Consider the following 18,668-nt stretch of genomic DNA (forward strand, 5'->3'; position numbering starts at 1 on the left):
CGATGCTTCAGTCAATGTAAGTCAATTCTACGGAATCCAGTGTTGCTGCAATTGTTGTTAATGATCCTTGAAGGGTAACTTAAACCTTAGAACTCACCCTTAAGACAAAAACATTTACAAAAATCATTTTAGTTTGCATCTGGGACACACGTAAACTCATTGTTTTGGAACGGAATTAAAGGTTCAAAATTCATGGTGCGCTGACGTCATTGTCGTACTCTTCTAACACAGGGCACTAGCTAGATTCTACATTATCTTGTCTCTCTAGACCTCTTTACTTCTTGGCTCTTTCCTCGCATTTTTTGGCCACCCTGAGCGCAACTTTCACGTGTTTACTCTTACTCACCCAACTTCTTTTATTGTGGTATCAACTTTTCGTGAAGTCTGTTGTCAATTCAAAGTTAGTCAGTGAATATTGATACTTTGTTCAGGTCAAATTAGAAAACCCAAAGGTTGATTACCAAAAGGGTTCAGCCAGTTAATATTTGCTTTTTGTAGCTTGCGATAATTACCTACGACTTTATTTTGGTGAGAGTTTTCTCTTAACTTGCTTTTTTTAAAAATTTTCTACATATGTATATCCGTCACAACTTTCGGCAAGTTTTGGAATTCGTTCATGATAATAATAATCTTCATTGTGAGAGCGTCATAGTCCTATTGGTCGATGAATAGTTTTACCTCCTGATGGTCATTTGTTGAGTAAGTACTACACTGGCTTCTCGATTGAAGTTGCGGGTCCGGCTTAAGTTTAGTCGTTTAGTCGCAAGTCACATTGGGAGAAAAGCTCGAGTTTTCAATTGACGGGTAATCTGCCATGTTTTGTCTGCAATTAAGGGAAATATATATTAAATATAGGTTGATTGCCTTGTATTCAGATGATGTGCTAAGTAGCCCCGCTCAGACGAGCACTCTATTTTTTTAACTTAGTGTCATTCCCAGATAATTAAATGTCAAAATTATAATTCAAATTAGCCTATCATCTTCGAATTCATGGATCGAATTAATCGAAAAACTGCCCAAATATTTGTGTTGTTGGGCTAGGGAAAGGCCTCAAAATGGGAGTGTCGGTCTATTCTCGAACGGCACGAATTTTATGTTTCTTCGCAACCTCTTATTGGATCCCCCTTCTAGATCCCCNCCCCCCCAAACTGGAAACTGGTCAAACTTGTTCCCTTACTCAACCAACCAACCATCTTGGTTGGGACCCAGATGAAAAGGAGAAGCCACTGTCCAAACCCGTCTAAGCCATCTCATCTTGTGGCCAATGTATGAAGTAGCAGTAGTAGTGTAACCATACGAGCATAATTCCGGTTTTCCCTTGGCAGACCAGCACATCTCCATTATTGAAAGCCATTTTGAACCCCCACCTCATCCATTGATTGCGGTCCAACATGTCGTCCTCCACCTTGCTTTGTTTGCGTACCACCTTGTCCCGAAACAGCCTTCGTCTCTTAAGGCCCGCCCAAATTCGATCCTCGCCGGGTTCTTTGCTTCTGGATGGTCATTCACAGATCCGAGGCCTGGCCTCGACTTCCAGGCTTTTGGCTCCACAGATCTATTTCACGAAGAAGCATGAATGGGTTCGCGTGGAGGGCGAAATTGGCACCGTCGGGATCTCCAACTATGCTCAGGTAAGGTGCTCAATTACCAATCAATCCATCGGAGAACGGTTTTTATTGTAATGGATTAAGTCACATTATTATAATTGCTAGATGTGCGGAAAAAGATCCTCAAATTTTAGCAAAATGTACCCAGAAAAGTTGGTAACTTTGATCAAGTATACCCAGGGCATTAGTCGTTCCTCAATAAAAGGAACGAATTACAGTTACAATTACTTTGGTCAAAAATAGTAAGTAATTCGTTACCCAACCGTTACTCGAAGAAAAATGTAATGGCTTTACTCGTTGCTTCTCCTAAGATTAAGATGACCGATAGTTTTTGTTTTTTCCCCCATCAAGACCATACTTCCCTGAAGAAATTGCGCTTTTTGCTTTAAGCAGTCCTTAGCAGGCCACGAGCAGCGACGATTTATGTAAAAGCCTCACTTTGTTACCAATCTTTCAATGACTATCCTTCTAATTTCAAAATTAAACTCCTATAGCAACGAAAGTAAAGCACTAGAAGAAAGGGCATTTCACTTTTGTGGGCTTAATGATAGTATTGGTAATACGGAAAGGACAGTCGGCAATATATATTTTCATTAATAGTCGGTTCTATAACCTCGAAATATGTTGTTGATTTTCATCGTTATCTTAAAAGCTTGTATTTGGGTAGTTAGCGACAAAACAGTCGAAAACATGCTTTTCACAACCAAAAGCAGGATTTAAATACGATCCATGTGTATCAATGTAACACGTAAAATGCCGGACTAGCTTGCAATTGGGATTTTTCGACCAAACTAGCGCTTAAAGTTATTCGTTTTTAACATCCATAAGTGAAGGTTCAGTGTCAACCTCAGACATGCTTCTCAAACTGTCCCAAATTATCCAAAACCATCCACCGGACCCTCCAACCAAACCACGATCGGGGGTAATGCACATTACTATTAGATTTAAATTCATTAGCCGTTTATGGTCATTGAATTTACAGTGCGTATATGTTTGCCTTCGTGTCAATTGACTTCTCCATTTCATGAAGGTACTGCCAATGTTCTGGATTTGTGTTTTCAGGAAGCCTTAGGTGATGTGGTGTACGCTCAACTGCCCGATGTGGACGAGACCGTGAGTGCTGGGGATGAATGTGGAGCCTTGGAATCAGTGAAGGCTGCCTCCGAGATCTACACCCCCGTGTCTGGCACGATCAGCGAGAAAAATGAAAAGGTCGAGGCGGCTCCGGCTCTCATCAATTCCTCGGCCATGGAGGACGGTTGGTTGTTCAAGGTGAAACTGAGCAATGCAGAGAGTGAAGTGAAAGCCCTCATGGCGGAGGACGCCTATCAAGCCTATTTGAAGACCCAAGAGGACGATCATTGATCGTGATGAGCCTGATTATCCGGTTCAGATTTCAATTCAATGACATTGACCTACAATTCCAGTGAACAAGAAGTTCTTGCATAATCGACGATGATTTATTATTCATTGGCTTGGGTTCGATTCGAGCGTGCATACATTCACCGACTGTTAACATGTCCAGTGTATGTAGAACAAGACGAGGAAAGGAGTAGAGTGAGTGAGTGAGAGAGAGAAAGAGAGAGAGAGAGTGAGTAGATAGTCTGTCTTTGTACCCGGAAGGTTCAATGGCTTCTTCCCACCAGGGAAAATCTCGGCAAGGTAATGTGTCCCCTTGATACAAATTGCTCTAGATTTGCCTTGCTGAGTTGTGTATCAGCCGGCTGATGTCGCCCTGGGCTTGGCCATGGGCCTAATAAACTGAAGATGATGGCCGTTGTTGTTGGATTGCAAGCATATTGAATTTGGCGAGTCGTGAGCGTTTGTATGAGAGAGTTCCGGAACCAAAAAAACCTTACCATCCTGAGGCCGACTCTCAATTGGCCGACTGACCAACTCGCGTGGTCTGGCTTGAGATGATCATTTGCAATATGTCAACAATAGGTTGCTTTTGACAGAGCGAAAACTGGTTATGCGCTGGACGATCGAATGTTTCACGCTCTTTTACCAACAATGAGTGGTTGAATCAAGTGAATGTGACACATCTTACAGATTGATAAAGTCTTACCTCACAAGAGTGAGGTATTCGGAGGAGGTTAGGAAATCATATGTATGACGACCCGAAGGTATTTGTTTTGGGGCAGAGCTTCGGAATTGGCCAACGTGAGCATTCAGTATTTGTGATCCAGAGAGTAAGGCGTGGGGTTCCGTATGTGTCATTGACCCCTTAACGAAGTTAGTTCATGCCTTCTCCGATTGAGCCACTAAAAAGTGGGAGGATTGACTTCAATGGCAGTTTTGAGGCATTCACTGACATGGATTGCTACAGGAGAATTGCGCTTTGTCAGTCATATCACAAGACCTTTCAGACCTAGATATTGGCGATAACAATCAAAGTGCGGATTTAAAATTTTTAATTTTTAATTTAAAATTAAATGCGGAAATATCTTGAGGGTTAAGGGGTGGTGATGAGATCAAATAAATAATCACAGAAGGTTGTGACTAGGGCTACCAATTTACATTTTCAGTGACATAAAGTATATGGGATCACTTGCGGAACATCGGAAACCCGTTAGTTAGTCACAGAAAATAACCCTGATTTTTTCTTCGCTCAAACCAGGGTTACTTTTTTTGGTCAAAGCTAACCTTTTACTTTACGATGGAAAGGATGATGCTTTGACTTTCCTAGCTTTCTGGCAATCCTGATTTTGAAAATCTATTTGATCCCATCACTGGTTAAGGGGAAGTTTTAGATATAAACCTTGCTCCCGGGCTCCCGGGAACGAATATTATTCCCCTCTTCTCTCTTAATCTTTGGATTAGCGTCCATCATCTGTACGATCGAGTCCTGCATGTACGCGTAGGTTGAGGGTGGTTTGGAACTATCATGTGGTCTTATTCGTTGTGCATGGTTTTTGGCCTGCATCTCCACCAAAGACAAGACATTGAGTTACTTTACAGTTAGCGGAAGAGTTTAAATATGTGGTCTCTGTCGATTAGGCTCAGCCCTGCATAATGATATGATGGGCTTCCATGGATCCACTCCCCGAAAAGCAACTGTTCTCGCTCGTGTGAATGTACATAGGGTCGGTCGACAGTCAGCAGTTTGGTATGGCGAGATAGTTTCTCTGGAACGAGGGAGCATGCCCGCCTACAAAAATTGGAATTCAATTTCTCAACTAAAAAAAAAGCGAGCCAGGGGAATTACAGCCTTTTGGTGTTTTCATAGATTTACCCCGTTAGTTTGACAGTTTTACTCCATGATTTTTCTGAGACAGACTTGGGCCGACCTTGTGATAAATTCAAATAAGGCCGGAACTCGACACCAATGGTCCCGCTCTCTTTGCCTGCCTGCCTGCTCATTTTGACTAAGTTTTCAAGTTACCGCGGGAATCTCACTCCAATCCCGAATACCAGCAAAATGAAAGTGTCTAATTTGATCAACCTAACAATCTAAAATTTCCACCATATTTCGAGTTGACACTGATTCGTGTGACCACGCATTCCAACGTACAATTTGCGGTGTTGCACCCTCGTGAAGGAACGATACCGGATCAACAACCAACATATTATTTACGTAGCACATCATACGTAGTGTACCTTCAACGAGACCAAGACCGTGTTCGTTCATTCGTTCGTTCAGCAGAGCTTGAAGGCGTTATCACCATGCTCCTCTGAATTCTCTTTCACGCGGTTCAAAATCACGTACGATCAACACAAAACTTTTCATTTTCACCACGGCCATGCCCAGCGGGAAAAATGAGCTCACCTGAGCTCAGGCCACTCGAGTTTTCTCAAGAATTGGAGTGTAATTATAATGACACACGACCGTAAGACTCCTCGTGTACGTATTGTTCACTAATCATTTCACTCGTATCAACTCGGCGAGGCTCCAAGTTTCGTTTTCTCCACCTTCTCTGAGGACTCAACAGCACCATGATTATGGGAGATGGAAAGTAAAAGCATGAACAAGATTATTCACTACGCAATCAGGTGATTCATGATCATCCATTCCGACTCAACCCAGATGACACTCGCCAAAACCAGCGTGGTCCCGCCAAGGCCTTTTTCTCGACACTCGGGAAGGACGCATTTCGCATTAAACATTTATTAGCATTTGCTGTACGAGTACTTCATATGAGGCTTCTACAGTGGCGTATCTGAGAGACGGTGACCCACCGATGATCCCTGGTGCCGACGGATCGATCAGATGTTTTGGAACCTCTTCTGGACCTGGCTGTGTGGTGGGAGACCGAGAAGGCCGAGGCGACCGTGTGGCACATGTGTGTCAATGATCCTTCATGAGTGGATGACTCTTTTCCAACCATCACGTCGATAAGTTATAGAACTCATTGAGTTGACAGTTTCCTTGACTTTTGGCTGGATTGTTGGCTTTCATCCATCCATCCATGCATCCATGTATCCATTCCAGTAGTACCTAGTACTCGTCGTACGAGTACATCCACCACTTCCATAGAGCAACTCTCCTGGTAGCACTGGAACTCGTACGTACGTACATACTCGTTGACGGAATCCTGGTCATGCTAAACGATTCAAAAGCGAAATTCGCTCTTCTCTTCCATCAAGCTCTCCTTCTCCTTCTTTCTCTTTCTTGGTTGTTGGCTGGAGACATTTGCACTACGTTACGTACGTAGGATAAGTACCCTCAATGGTGACTGGAGTAATGGCACTAAGTCAAGTGAGAGTGGTTCGTTGGACAAGGCAATTGTCTTCAATTGAAACCATCCTATGTATGCCATGTACAGTTCGGCCACGGCTACCACATCAAACCATATCAATCCCCAGTGATGGTCACGGAACCTACTAGCACGGGTTGTCTAACGTCTTCACAAACCAATGCAGATGACCATTCTGAACTCATGGAAATCAAAAGACATTGCTGATTCCACTGGACCAAATATTCAGTGCGCCTACTGAATGAATTTTTGCGATTAACCTAAAATAGGTTGATTGCTCATATCAAACCTACTTATACTTATCCTTTTTTTTAAGTGTTAGTTATATTTCCCACAAACGTTCTAAAACTTGAAAGTTGCATCATAAAACAAAAATGTGAAAAAAGGCTGAGCCCATTTTTATGTGTCCAACTCTCCAAATCCTCATGAAACGCACCCAAAGCAGGGTTAGGATCATCAATAATTTAATATCAATGCAAAATGTTTCAAAAACGGATCCCAAAAATCGTAGGATGATTATCGAAGTAGAATGTTTAGCAAACTTGGTAGTCTGCTTAAAAGCACAGATTGATGCAAAGCTTTATCTTGAAAAGGACAGGACCATCTCTAGGGCTGACCAAGAACCAAAGCATAAGAGAGACAAATCTTAAACATATGCCAGAAAAAAAAAATTGGTTCAGGGCAGTTGCCACATATTTATAAGTAAAAACTGGAGTGTATTGGCTAGGTCCATGCAAAAGACATTAGAGTCCTTAACAAGTTCAAGAAGGCAGTGTCTCAAGTTCTCTATTTCCTTGCGAACGGAAACTGGAAATATTTCGGCTACTTTGTAAACACCCATTAGCAATGTGTTGCGACCAAGGACCCTTTAACGAGATTGAAATTGAATTGTAGGGCCAATAATTGACGACAAGTTATTACCTATAATTCTTCTTTAAGAAATATTTTCATTACTATCTACTTTGAATTTTTATTTTGTTGGTATAACCTCGTTGGAGACTTACTAATGGGCCGAATCAAACTTTTAAATCCATATTCTACACCTGACACAAATATCTAGATCACAAAGTGGCGTCATCTGTTTCAAGCGTCACCAAACACCTGCCCAACTTCGTCGAGTTACAGTATTGATTCTTAATAAAAAGAAAAAGCAAAGTATTATTCATTATAATATTTAAAAAACTTATTTACTTCAAGAGATTAATTCTTGTTTTTCATTTTAAAATATTTGTCTCATTTCCCGAGATCATCCCTAATGCGTTGTGTCTTTTAATCATAGCCCAAAATTCATAACTTAATCGTAAAACATACATATTAACATGATTGCGCAGTATTTGATTTGCCATTTGAAATATTAATGTTAAAATATGTTAAAATATGACCCCATGAAAGCAAACCATTCGAGATTAACTTCTCCTTTAGTTTGATCACGAACTTTTAGAAACAAATGTGGACTGTGAACAAACTTCCAGTCAAATCGCCATGCTCTTGGTCATGACAACTCTCAGGCACTTTTTGAGCAAAATTAATGAAATAAAAAAATAGATATCTTCAATTCAAGGCAGTACATTTTTATATTATTTACCTGTAAAGCGGTTCGTTTCAAGGTTATGTGTGCAAAAACTTATGAAGCTGAGCAAGAGCGGGCCGAAAATTCGAATTTTATGTGATGCTTATTTCACAACTTTGGACTTATCTCCTGAGTTGCTCAAACATCGTTTTGGGCTCAAATTTGGCTAAGTTCATCTATTTAATAAGTTCCTGTGGTCATATCAAGTGCTTATTTGGAATGAAGTGGGCAGTTTAGGAGATAATATTTTTTTCCACATCTCTAGAAGTCCGTGGTTTGATTCAAGTTTACTATTTCTCTCTTCCTGCTTTTATAATCTTAGTTTGCCAGGATTTGTTATAACAATAACAGAGCTGTTTGGTAGCATTTGTCCCTTTAAGAAATTTGACGATTGTCTTAAGCACTTTGAATGCTTGATGTGAAGCTCTCTACCCTCCAAGGGCAATGTGTATCGAAAGCAAAAGATCTGCTTTTTACCTTTCCAGTCGGATTTCCCCCATTGATTAAGTACGGGATCTCACCCGCCCTCAATTCAAAAGTTCTTTTGAGGTGCCAACTAAACGTCTGCCATTGATCAGATGTGCTACAGAGCAAAGCTGTTCAGCCCCATTCAATGATTGGTCAATGTAGCACACGATTCGATCAAGGAGCTTTACATGCATGGATGGAGAGAGACACGATTAGAATCGCCTTTTTGATAGACCAATCAACCAATTAAGGGACTTTCACTTTACATACGTACATGAGCCTCATCTAACGAAATTAAGGACACCTGATTCAACCGTTAGTTCGGTTTTGGGCCATTTTAAAAACATATTACTCTATACGTCTAAGCAAGAGAAAGGGACAATGATAATTGACAAATTGACATGCTGGACGTAGCCTTCATTGCTGAATCAACATCAGATGTGGGCATCACAAACCAAGGAGCTATTTTGATGGTCAAATTCTCTTAAGGAAAATGCTCACTTGGTACTTCAAAGGTTTGGCAACGATTTAAGTAAAATAAAAGAAAAAGAGTACGCACTTTTCTTGCAGTGACTTTTGTGTTTGGTATGATGTAAATCCGCGATGGGTTGCATCTACAAATCTGTGCTGCATTTGTGGCCTCCGAGGTCGTTATGTGGGAATCTCATAGCAACCATGAAATTGGATCTCATCCCATTGGTAGCGCACTCCACTGACCAGCCTCTTGATTTCTTAAAAAAGGAATAGACAATGGTGACTTTTGTACCCCCTAATGTGTGGGACAAAAAAGAGGGCAAAAATACCTACGTACATTCACCCTATACTTCTCAACGGACCGATCATGCCTAAAGTGCTATATTTTATTTGAGAAACAAAACGAACCTCTGGGGTGGGATCAGACCACTACTGCTTCCCGGTAACACTTAGATCGTATTCAAGCAAAAGTGGTGATTACAGGGGATTTTTTTTATCCTACTGTATACTGTAAATACGGACGGGTCTTGGAGAGGCCATTAAGTAAAGTCAACTGAAAAATCAATCCGATTGTCCAAATGACTATCAATGAAAAAACTTGATTTTGGCGGAAATTGTGACAAGTCCATCGTGCAATTTACATAGACAAACGGAATAGCCCGTGGCGAAATACCAATAGCAATGCTCCATTTTCTAATCTACCTGTTGTTAGCATTGACATATCCCCTCCCTCCCCAACCACTTGGTAATTGTGGACCAGGTGCTGCCGTGGAAAAGGCAACCGATGGCGATCCAGCTATCCACCCATCAACGAATTCGCGCTGAACCTGAAAAGCAACCATTGAGCAATCGCAAGGTTTCCTGGGAGTGGAAAACTTTCGGCATCCTACCAACTACCGCACTCGCACTCTGTACTAGGCCTCGTACGTATATGCACACCTGTATTGTGGGTTATGAGAGCGCAGACAGCAACTCGAGAGGGGGGGAAAGAGAGCCGTTTGCATGACCGTACTTTTTTTCATGACAGTGTTGTCGCTCTCGAAGGGGTGGGTGGGTAGTTGCTTGAAGCTCGAGAAGTGAGCGTGAGCAAGTGCATGATGGCCAGGGAAAATCGGACCGAGGGACTGTAGCTAGATACGAAGAGGGAACCTCAATCAAGGCCTGCAAGCTCTTGCATGAAGTCGCTGACTACACATGTAGAAGGTAGTGTACGCAACATGAGCGAACGGTACTAACTGGTTCGTCTTGAACACGACGTACGTTCACAACGTGTATACCGGACACTAAAGCGGTTGTTGTTGTTGTTGTTGCTGTGGCGGTGGTGGTTGTTGCTACCACTGCTGCTGCTGCTGCTTTTATCAAATGAAGGCAACACATTTTTGACTGTAAAAATCCAAGGGACGAGCGTCGCGGTGGGGGCGAAGATCGAGAAAGACGGAAAAGGAGGAGAGCTCGATCGAGAAGAAACCAACCCGAGGATCAAGACGTGGTCGACGAGGTTGGGGACGACAGCCGCGATGATGTTGATGACGTCGACGATACAGGAGGTGGTGGTGGTCATGATGGCACTGGTGGCGGTTGATTGGTGGGCCAGCAAACAGCACATAGGTACATAACTCCTCTACTGGGTGCTTGCTCTCTCCCTATATGGTGGTCTTAGTTTTTCTTTGGTTTCGTCTGGATTGTCTCTTCATTCTGTTCCAGCCCTGAGAAGTGGCAACACCACCACTCTTTCTACCTCTACTGGCCTAGGAGCGGCTCTTTAAAATCAGTTGTTGCCTTTTTCACTCACCCCACGCTCGATCAAACCAAGCTGAACGGGCAACTGGATTTCTTTCGCTCCATCAGTCCTTCTTTGACTTGGGAGAGTTGACTGATCCGAATGTAGCTGGCCGATTCGGTGGTGAAGATAGTATCATCCAGTTTGACCGGATCGTCCGCAGTCAAATCTTTCTGGACCAAATAAGTGGGTGCTTTTAAACTCATCTCGTGGAACTTCGAATCCTCTCTCTATCCAGTTTGCTACAAAACCCTCCAATCAAGGTAAATATCCTAAAAGTGTATTTTCGAGACGGTTTCATTAGAAAGCGTTTCGATATTGGTGGGTTATTGGAACCTGAAGGTCTCAAGCTTATGCGTATTTTGGGTCATTAAACCGCTAGATACCGAACGTGTAAGTATTGATCACTCGCTTCAAATCCAAAGAGGATGAACCACATCTCAATTTAAGATGGCTCAACACCGCGTTTTACTCGAATGACATTCATGTCCAGCTTGGACCTGGGACCAAAGTTATGAGCAAAGTACGATTGCTCCCAAATATATTTGTTCCATGTGCAATAGTTTTGTAACCAGTTTGAGGTTGGTTCGCCAGAGTATATTGTTGCACTTATAGGGAGGGAAATTGTGGGTATGGAGAGTGTAGTTTGGAAAGTCGGAAGTCGCGTGCTGCGACATCCTCTTTTTTGTCATTCAACAGTCAGTCGTCCGAAAGTAGATGAAGAACCAGCCTTTATTTGCCTACAGTTTGATTTGATGGCAGCTCGTGATAAAAAAGGAGAATGACAGACACGTTCCTTTCATTTTGCTGTTCCACTCTGTTTCTCTGATGATGGTGATCATTGGCCCTCGGATTTTTCAACGTACTGAACAATCTTGAGAAGTCTAATCAGACAGGGACTTCACACAGTTTCGCATTCCGTTCCGCCCCTTTTGTTGGGGAGGCGAGTTGATTGACTGGATGGGCCAAAGCAAGACAAATTAAGCCCAACTCATAAAATCACGCCTGAAATGAAATGGAGGAAAAGCATGGGGTTGAAAGGGTTGATCGTCCTATTTGGTGTGCTGAAGTGGTTGGGAAATCCGCCTTATCAACCACACGCCTCATAGGTATATGTAGATGTGAAGATCAAATAACATCCGTATCATCGCCAACAACACCAATCATAGTTGCTTGCCACCATGAAAAAGTAAGCACAGGGAACGAGAGACGGGATGATGAGCGGGGTGGTGGTGGTGGTGGTGGTGGTGGTGGTGGTGGTGATGCTGTTGTTTTGAGTAAATGGTTTGCCGACAGCAGCAGAAAGGTGGCATTCGTACATAATGTAGGTCCATGCTACACAAGACGAAATCAAAGCAACAGGGACAACACCCTTCGTTGCACTAGCTAATGAGGGGTACCACATTGAACACCAAACAACTAGTACACCACTGGTATGGCTCGGTGCCAGTCCAAATTCGAGTAGTACATATTGGATATGATTCTTCATCTCCTCTGGCTTATTCTCTGCTTAAATGCCGGCAATTTCCGTTACTAATCTCTCGTTTGACAACACCTCATGCATTCAATTGATGTGTCGATGTCGTGTTGTTCTACATACGAAATGGCGAAATGATATTGGCACTTTGCTCAACGTGATGGGGTGGTACATGTTGCTTGGGACTCCTTTAAACCCCTCGACTCATCATCATCTATCTCTCCATGGCTGATGATAACGATGATGATGATGATGATGATGATGATGATGATGGTACATAGACTGATTTCCTCCGGCAACTTTCTGTCTTTGGCGACAACTGAAAATTCGATGGAGATCAAAGAGCAATGCACGAATGGAAAGGCGTCGTTTCTTGTAGAAACAAAACGCTACTCCTCAAGTAGTACGTAGGTAGGTAGCATGCTGGGGCCGTCCCTGCCTTGGCTGAAGCAACAAGAGCTTCCTGTTCTGTTAGTCGTTGTTGATCATTTATGAAATGGCCTAATTAAGACAATCTAATCGACATTCGTTTCTATCTCTTCCCATCATGGCGTCATGCCTTTTTGTTAATTGAGTAGGTTTATTCCAAAGCCAAACCATGATGTCTTCCTTTTTATCCAGGAGAAAATCCTGTCGAATGAATGCTAGCTTTTTCTCCTTTGAGGAATTGTTTTATTCCATACTTGGCCAATAAAATAATATTTCAAAGCATGGAAAACAATTGAGGTTCTTACTTCTGATTATTAGTTGTAACGACTATGATATTGAACAAGCCTTGGTTTGAGTCATTCAAGGTTTAGACATGAAGGATGATGAGTCTGACTTTCTAGTGACGTTATGACTGTGATCACTGACACCATTAACGAATGTACACCAGGCAATGAACTTGTTCTATTGACAAAAGCTCAGAGACAGAAGTTGTTGAAAGCGTGATTCACGGTTACTTCGATTTTCCCTCTCTTTCCCCTTCCTTTTAGTTGGTCTCGTTTCTTTCGTTGTTTGTGGTTCTGCTTGCAACCAGCTTACTACTTTATTGGATAGTTGTTGTATGTGGTGAACTTGATTTAGCCGTCACTACCAACTGGGCTATTCTTGTCGACGTCGTTGATACATGGGTAGGGGGACTTGGACCCAAGCAGAAAATTGGTGAGAAACACGAATTTCTCAAAAACTAGGTTCACGTTCAAGTTCAATCAACTTGTTGAATCTACCTAGCTCCATACATATGCTCTCAGAAAAAGAGGCAAGCTCGAAATAGTGCGCACCAAGATTGGCAGTCAGTGAATGTCGTCTCGAGTGATAAGACTGGATCTCGCATGGGCAACGAAATAAAATTCCATCTCAATAATCGATTCCTCGAATGGATGCGTTAGACAAAAGCTTTTCTTCCTGCTCCCTCAATTTAGTTCGTGCAAATATCTGGATTCGGTGTAAATGATCGTTCTGAGATCGGCCACCAATGTGGCTAGTATTTTTCTTTCTTGCAATTTTTTTTCAAACTTGAACACTTGGTGGTCAGAAAGTCAGTATCTCGGTCTGTCTCAAAATCCGCCTCCTTCCCGTTGGTTTTTCTTTAGCACATTGGCTTTGGTGGTGCCATTAATGCCGGCATTGAACCAGACCGGGTGTGTTTCATCTCTACTGAGAGAGCAAATGTGCCTTTGAACTGGCCCGACGAAGGGAGGAAACAATCGTGGAATTTGAATCTGAACACAAAATGGGGAGCCATATGAGCAAGCTTTAACCCACCAAGAAACTAGACTTTGGAGCTGTAAGCAAGAAATTATTATTCCTGGCCACACAACAAACATGAGCTCATTGATCACGAGCGGCGTCCTTCAAGGGTGTATGCTTGGTCTTTTCAATCGTCAATGACCAAATGACTAATGCAGACGCTTTCGTGCCTTGGTTTCTTGTCAGTTCAATGCCCTTTCATCCAACAGATGATGCTTTCTTTGGAGGCAACCCTTTTTGTGTAAAACTGACAGCTTTATTGTGAAACTGTACGATCGAATACATTCAGTAGGCTTGATTTATGTTGCTCTGGATCCAACTGTTCCTGATTTGAATTGCATTGGGCTAGAACTTGCCGTCCACAAGGGAAGAAGACTGTTTGGTGCGCTTTTAATTGTCGTCCGTCCGTTTTGGAAACTTGGCAATAGCCTCGAGCATTTGTCGCTAATCTAGCCCTAAGAGTTTCCATCCTAGTACCTACCTATCTTTCTTGTAACCCGAAAAAAAATGATAGGAGCAACACCCAGAGACAATAATGGGAGTGGAAGCGAAAAAGGAAGGCAACATTATGAACCGGAACGAACACCTTCCTTTATTTGGCCCTTCAAGGCAATTAGCCACAATCAACTGATTTTCGGAGAGTTCAACAAGGTCAATCGTTTTAAAAAGTATTTCGGATGTCATCGGTTCGGATTTCTGTACCCTCATCCAAACCAAGATTGGTTGACTTGCCATGGAATTTTCCTTTCCTAGTTTTACACCTGTCTTTTGTCTCTGCGACAAATTTCATTAGAGCCCCCCACACAAGATGCAACCCACGGTTTTGCTTTCGCTCCAATTCCAATTAAGTTGCATTGAAACTAGACCAAAATATGACAAAGATCTCGCTGAAAGACAGAGGCAGGTTTACCTTATTTACTTACACTTCCGTCTTCGTGTTAATCATCATCTTCTTCTTATGGCAACTAGTGGTAATGCTCGAGTACAGAAAAATGAGACACACTCATCTGTGAAGAACACCCCCCCCCCTCCTCGTCGACGAGTCAATCTCCAAAGCTTGCAGTCTCAGCAGCAGTATATTGTGTTGTATTTAGGTGCAGCAGTCTAGCAAACGCCAACACATGACGAAGGTGGAAAGAAATACCGTAAGAACCAGGCCAAATGTACACACACAATCACACCAAAATGAAGCTAAGAGCAGAGCAAAACACACATACACACACGCGGAGCCTCAAGACCCCTTCACCAGTATGAAACAGCGAGAACAAGCCAAGAATCAACGTCAAATCGAGACGTCACATTTCGAAATTTGATCAGACAACACGTTCATCCCAAAGCATGCCTTGCATCGCCTCAACCGCTCGAACCATCTGTCCGTATCTACTAAGTAACACGGAGGGAAGGAGGGAAAGGCTCAATCCCTCCTCGCCCATCTTTCCCTCGTTTCGGGTTGGTCAACCAGAGAACATGATTTCTTTTTCAATCCACCAAGAGTGAATTAGAGCACGGAAGCCGAACTCTGAGAGCTCAATTGACTCGCTGTCATAGACGACGGAAAATCTTTATCCAGACATCTGTGCCAACTTCAATTCTCTCTCAGACTCGACCAGTGTAAGCAAAGAAAACGATTGATACTGAGAGAGGTGAAGCGAAGTAAGTCGATGATTTAAGAAAAAATGTACGTTTCTCACATCACGAGGCGAAGTAAGCTGGATATTTGGGATTTGGGAAAGAAACTGCCTCTGGATTTTTTTTTGGAAATGAGCCGTGACTTGTAAGCTTTGTTTTACTTTACATAACATGCTAGCCTAGGAAGGTTTTCGCTCATCTGCTCGGGCGATTCAATTCAATTTTGTATGGCTCATCAAGATCGTAGCCAAGAACATATATATAGAAACCTACTCTTGTTCTGCCCACGATTGGTCTTGGATCTCTGTCCAAATTCGAGAACTTGCCAGTTGCCGCTCCAACCAAGAGAAATAGGCCTTGTGGGATATTTGATGCGAGAAGTTAATGGCGTTCCTCAAGGTGCTTTGCTCCCTTTGCTCTTTTTCACAACTGGAAGATGCACCTCAACAAGCCCTTGAATGTTGGTGCTTTGATTAGCTCTCACCATTGGCTGATGGATTTTTTCGATGTTGGTGGTGATGCATTTTGCCGCATCATCATTCCCACGGCTTAGTCAGTATGCCAATAAATGAAGCTTAGAGCCCGAGCGCACACAATCGAAAGCTTCCAGCGTTTTGGCCATTTCTCCAGTTTTGTGGGCGTTACGAGGATTAGAAAATAGAAGCTGATTATGGTCTTAATGTCCCAAATGGTTAACTACCGCGTGGTCATTATTTTGGGTGTGGCTTTAGATCTTGTGTGGTTTATTGGCGGATCATGACATTTGGAGTGTCCACTACTCACGCTTCCCTAGACTCACTCTCACACGACGTCGAAGCTGTTCAAGTAATGGTTGTTGTTGATGTGGTTCTTCCTCAGTCGTTGTGACCAAGATGTTCCGATTCATTGATCATTGAGATCACAACACATAATTGCATCAATGCATCATCCTTAGCCACCAGTTCCATGGAGCCCAGAGAACTGGAAGGAAGAGCGAGAAAAAGTACAAGCAGTGGTTGATTGCCCTCATTCGCCCTCACCTCACTCGTCCAAGAAACCATTGGATGCTCCAATTATGACCAGAGGGCGTGCCAATCTAATGACTAAGCTGTCAAAACGGGAACGAGATGTTGCCTGTCATTCGATTGAATCAAATTGATTGGAAATTCACAACTTTGATTGGGTGGGCCAGTTCGTTGGAAGAGTGGGACATCTACTCACTGTCTTCTAAGATGGATCACCGCCTAGAAACGGTCAATTTATTTTCTTTTTTACTTATTATTTCAAGTTCAATGGAAATTCGGAATTCTGCCTAGCTCATAATCAGGATCTACCGATTTTGTATCTAGCGTAAAGCCATTGATCTATTTTTGTCACTGTTAATGTAGAATGCATTCCCAGTCTTGCTTTATGCCCATTGTGAGTACGTACTTGAGCATGGACTGCTAGAATTTACTCCAGTTGTCTGTGACTTGAGTGAGTGCGTGCCACCCAGAGCGAAAATGGGCCTGAGAAAGGTTGACAGACACACATAAGGCGACCAGAGCCGACAATTAGCAGGTAATCAGAGCCCCCCATGGCGATGGAAGTTCAGATTGTGTGAGCTATTATTGTTGATTTTATGTGTTGATGTTGGGCTCCCCTTTTTGTGGATGAGTCTTTTGTCTCATCATCATCTTCATCGTTATCTTAATCGCTGGAGGTGCTTGTTGTGGAGGAAGGCTATCATTTGAGCACGTTGTCCGTATTCAATGAGTCGAACAAATAATGGGATTGTGAGTAAGGGCTGCCTGTTCATTGAATCGCATGATGATTGAAAGATTTTGGGAATGTGGAAGTTTAAACATTGAAATGCTCGGAAATTCCCATTCCGGGGTGAACGTCTTTTGGTAAGTATTTGTTCTTGTGGGCGATGAATTGGCGGATTCACATCTCACATCTTTTATCCGTTGCCTATTGTGATATGGTTAGATCAATGGATCGCTCTCAATGAGCTCGGGATTCATGAACAAGCGGATCATGACCAAAGTACGGATCGCCGTGATTCACTTGTCTCGAATAAAACAGCAGACACCAGACGCAAAAAAACACACACCCAACTAACCAAACACCAACCAACCAAAGATGCATTCAGGTATAGACGCCTCGATTAAGGTTTTACGGCTTGATCATGATTGTGATCATAATCATCATCACCATCATCTCCTCCTCCCTTGGCAAGATTGGCCGAGTCAGGAGGAGGCAGCTCTTCCACTGATTGACATTCAGTGTCATTCTACAAAGAGGCCAATTGGCAATGATTTCCAATGTGCCAAGTCCATGGGGCGCTTCTTTGACAAGTCCATTAATGCGGCACCCCCGAGATAAATAGCATATTGTTCCAGACTGTCGCTTTATTCGTTCAACCCGATCCAGCTCCGTGAGGGGAGTGAGATCTCGGATCAGTGAGCAGGCACACAGAGCAAGCATTACCATTTATTTGGCCCGGAGTCTAGACGGGGCAACAATCTCTTTCCTTAAAGGAAGTTGCCCAAATTGAGTTCATCTTTCCCGCTCCAGGTAGTCATTATGAGCAGGCCGGGTCTTGGGAAAACGCCACAATGAGATCATTACCTCACGTCTTGGCGATGGGCCACCGCCACAAGCACTCAATCCGCGGGTGAGACTGGATCTCGAGCATTTCAATGACATTCAGATTCCGGTTGGAAAGGTGCAGGGAAGCTGCTGGGATATGGATATATGTATGACGATCTTGTAGCTTAGTCGGTCCGTTTCCATCTTCGAGGATGGGCAAAATAAACGGTGATTCCGGTTTGAATTCAAAGCGAAAACCCCCTGCTGTTCAAGATTGAAAACATCGATCCACCAACGTCAAAGATGGATAACTTCCGAAAAAAAACGAGCGTGCCATGCGGCTTGCGGGATCTCCTCAGTCCGGGTGTTCGATCGATTTTTTATTCGCAAATCATTTGATCGGGGTAATTGCCAGAGGAAGGAAAGAACGAACCTAAAATTACCGACTGTGTACTAACTTGAATCACGAACTTGTCTCTTCAATTTTGTTGCTAAACCGGGTGGGTTAGTCATGTTTTTCATGACATTTTCAATTCTCATGCAGAGGAGGCAATAGAGAGAAAATGGCCAACACAAAAAAGCCACCCCCGGGTGGAATTGGACAAAAAATAAAATTGGAAATCCAATTTGCTGCTGCTGTTAAATCCAATTTGCTGCTGCTGTTAGTGGTGCTGTTGCT

At 42.9% G+C, this 18,668-nt stretch overlaps 2 protein-coding genes across 3 annotated transcripts in view; both read left to right on the top strand.

Annotated features, from left to right (window-relative positions):
- Window positions 1-506: 506 nt before the first annotated feature.
- LOC131880618 (glycine cleavage system H protein-like) lies at window positions 507-3,056 on the top strand. Of its 2 annotated transcripts, none has more exons than XM_059227293.1 (3): window positions 507-528; window positions 1,326-1,631; window positions 2,670-3,056. In XM_059227293.1, exons 2-3 carry the CDS (start codon window positions 1,392-1,394, stop codon window positions 2,970-2,972), a joined length of 543 nt encoding a protein of 180 aa, XP_059083276.1. In that variant the 5' UTR covers window positions 507-528; window positions 1,326-1,391; the 3' UTR covers window positions 2,973-3,056. The 2 variants fall into 2 exon arrangements, with proteins under 2 accessions (XP_059083276.1, XP_059083275.1); XM_059227292.1 differs by lacking the exon at window positions 507-528 and adding an exon at window positions 1,116-1,266.
- Window positions 3,057-10,453: 7,397 nt separating this feature from the next.
- LOC131881221 (uncharacterized) overlaps window positions 10,454-18,668 on the top strand; it is an 18,976-nt gene continuing 10,761 nt past the window's right edge. Inside the window, exon 1 of the mRNA XM_059228015.1 lies at window positions 10,454-10,859. The gene's annotated coding sequence lies outside the window, so the exon portion shown is untranslated. The remainder of the gene's footprint in view (window positions 10,860-18,668) is intronic.

The sequence above is a fragment of the Tigriopus californicus genome, chromosome 5 (assembly GCF_007210705.1).
Source record: "Tigriopus californicus strain San Diego chromosome 5, Tcal_SD_v2.1, whole genome shotgun sequence".
In the NCBI taxonomy this organism is placed as follows: domain Eukaryota; kingdom Metazoa; phylum Arthropoda; class Copepoda; order Harpacticoida; family Harpacticidae; genus Tigriopus; species Tigriopus californicus.

Bases quoted from the DNA above. Each gene is read 5' to 3' on its own strand.
- LOC131880618 (XM_059227293.1), top strand. From the start codon at position 1,392: ATGTCGTCCTCCACCTTGCTTTGTTTGCGTACCACCTTGTCCCGAAAC. The intron at 1,632-2,669 runs GTAAGGTGCTCA...TTGTGTTTTCAG, and splicing joins GGATCTCCAACTATGCTCAG to GAAGCCTTAGGTGATGTGGT.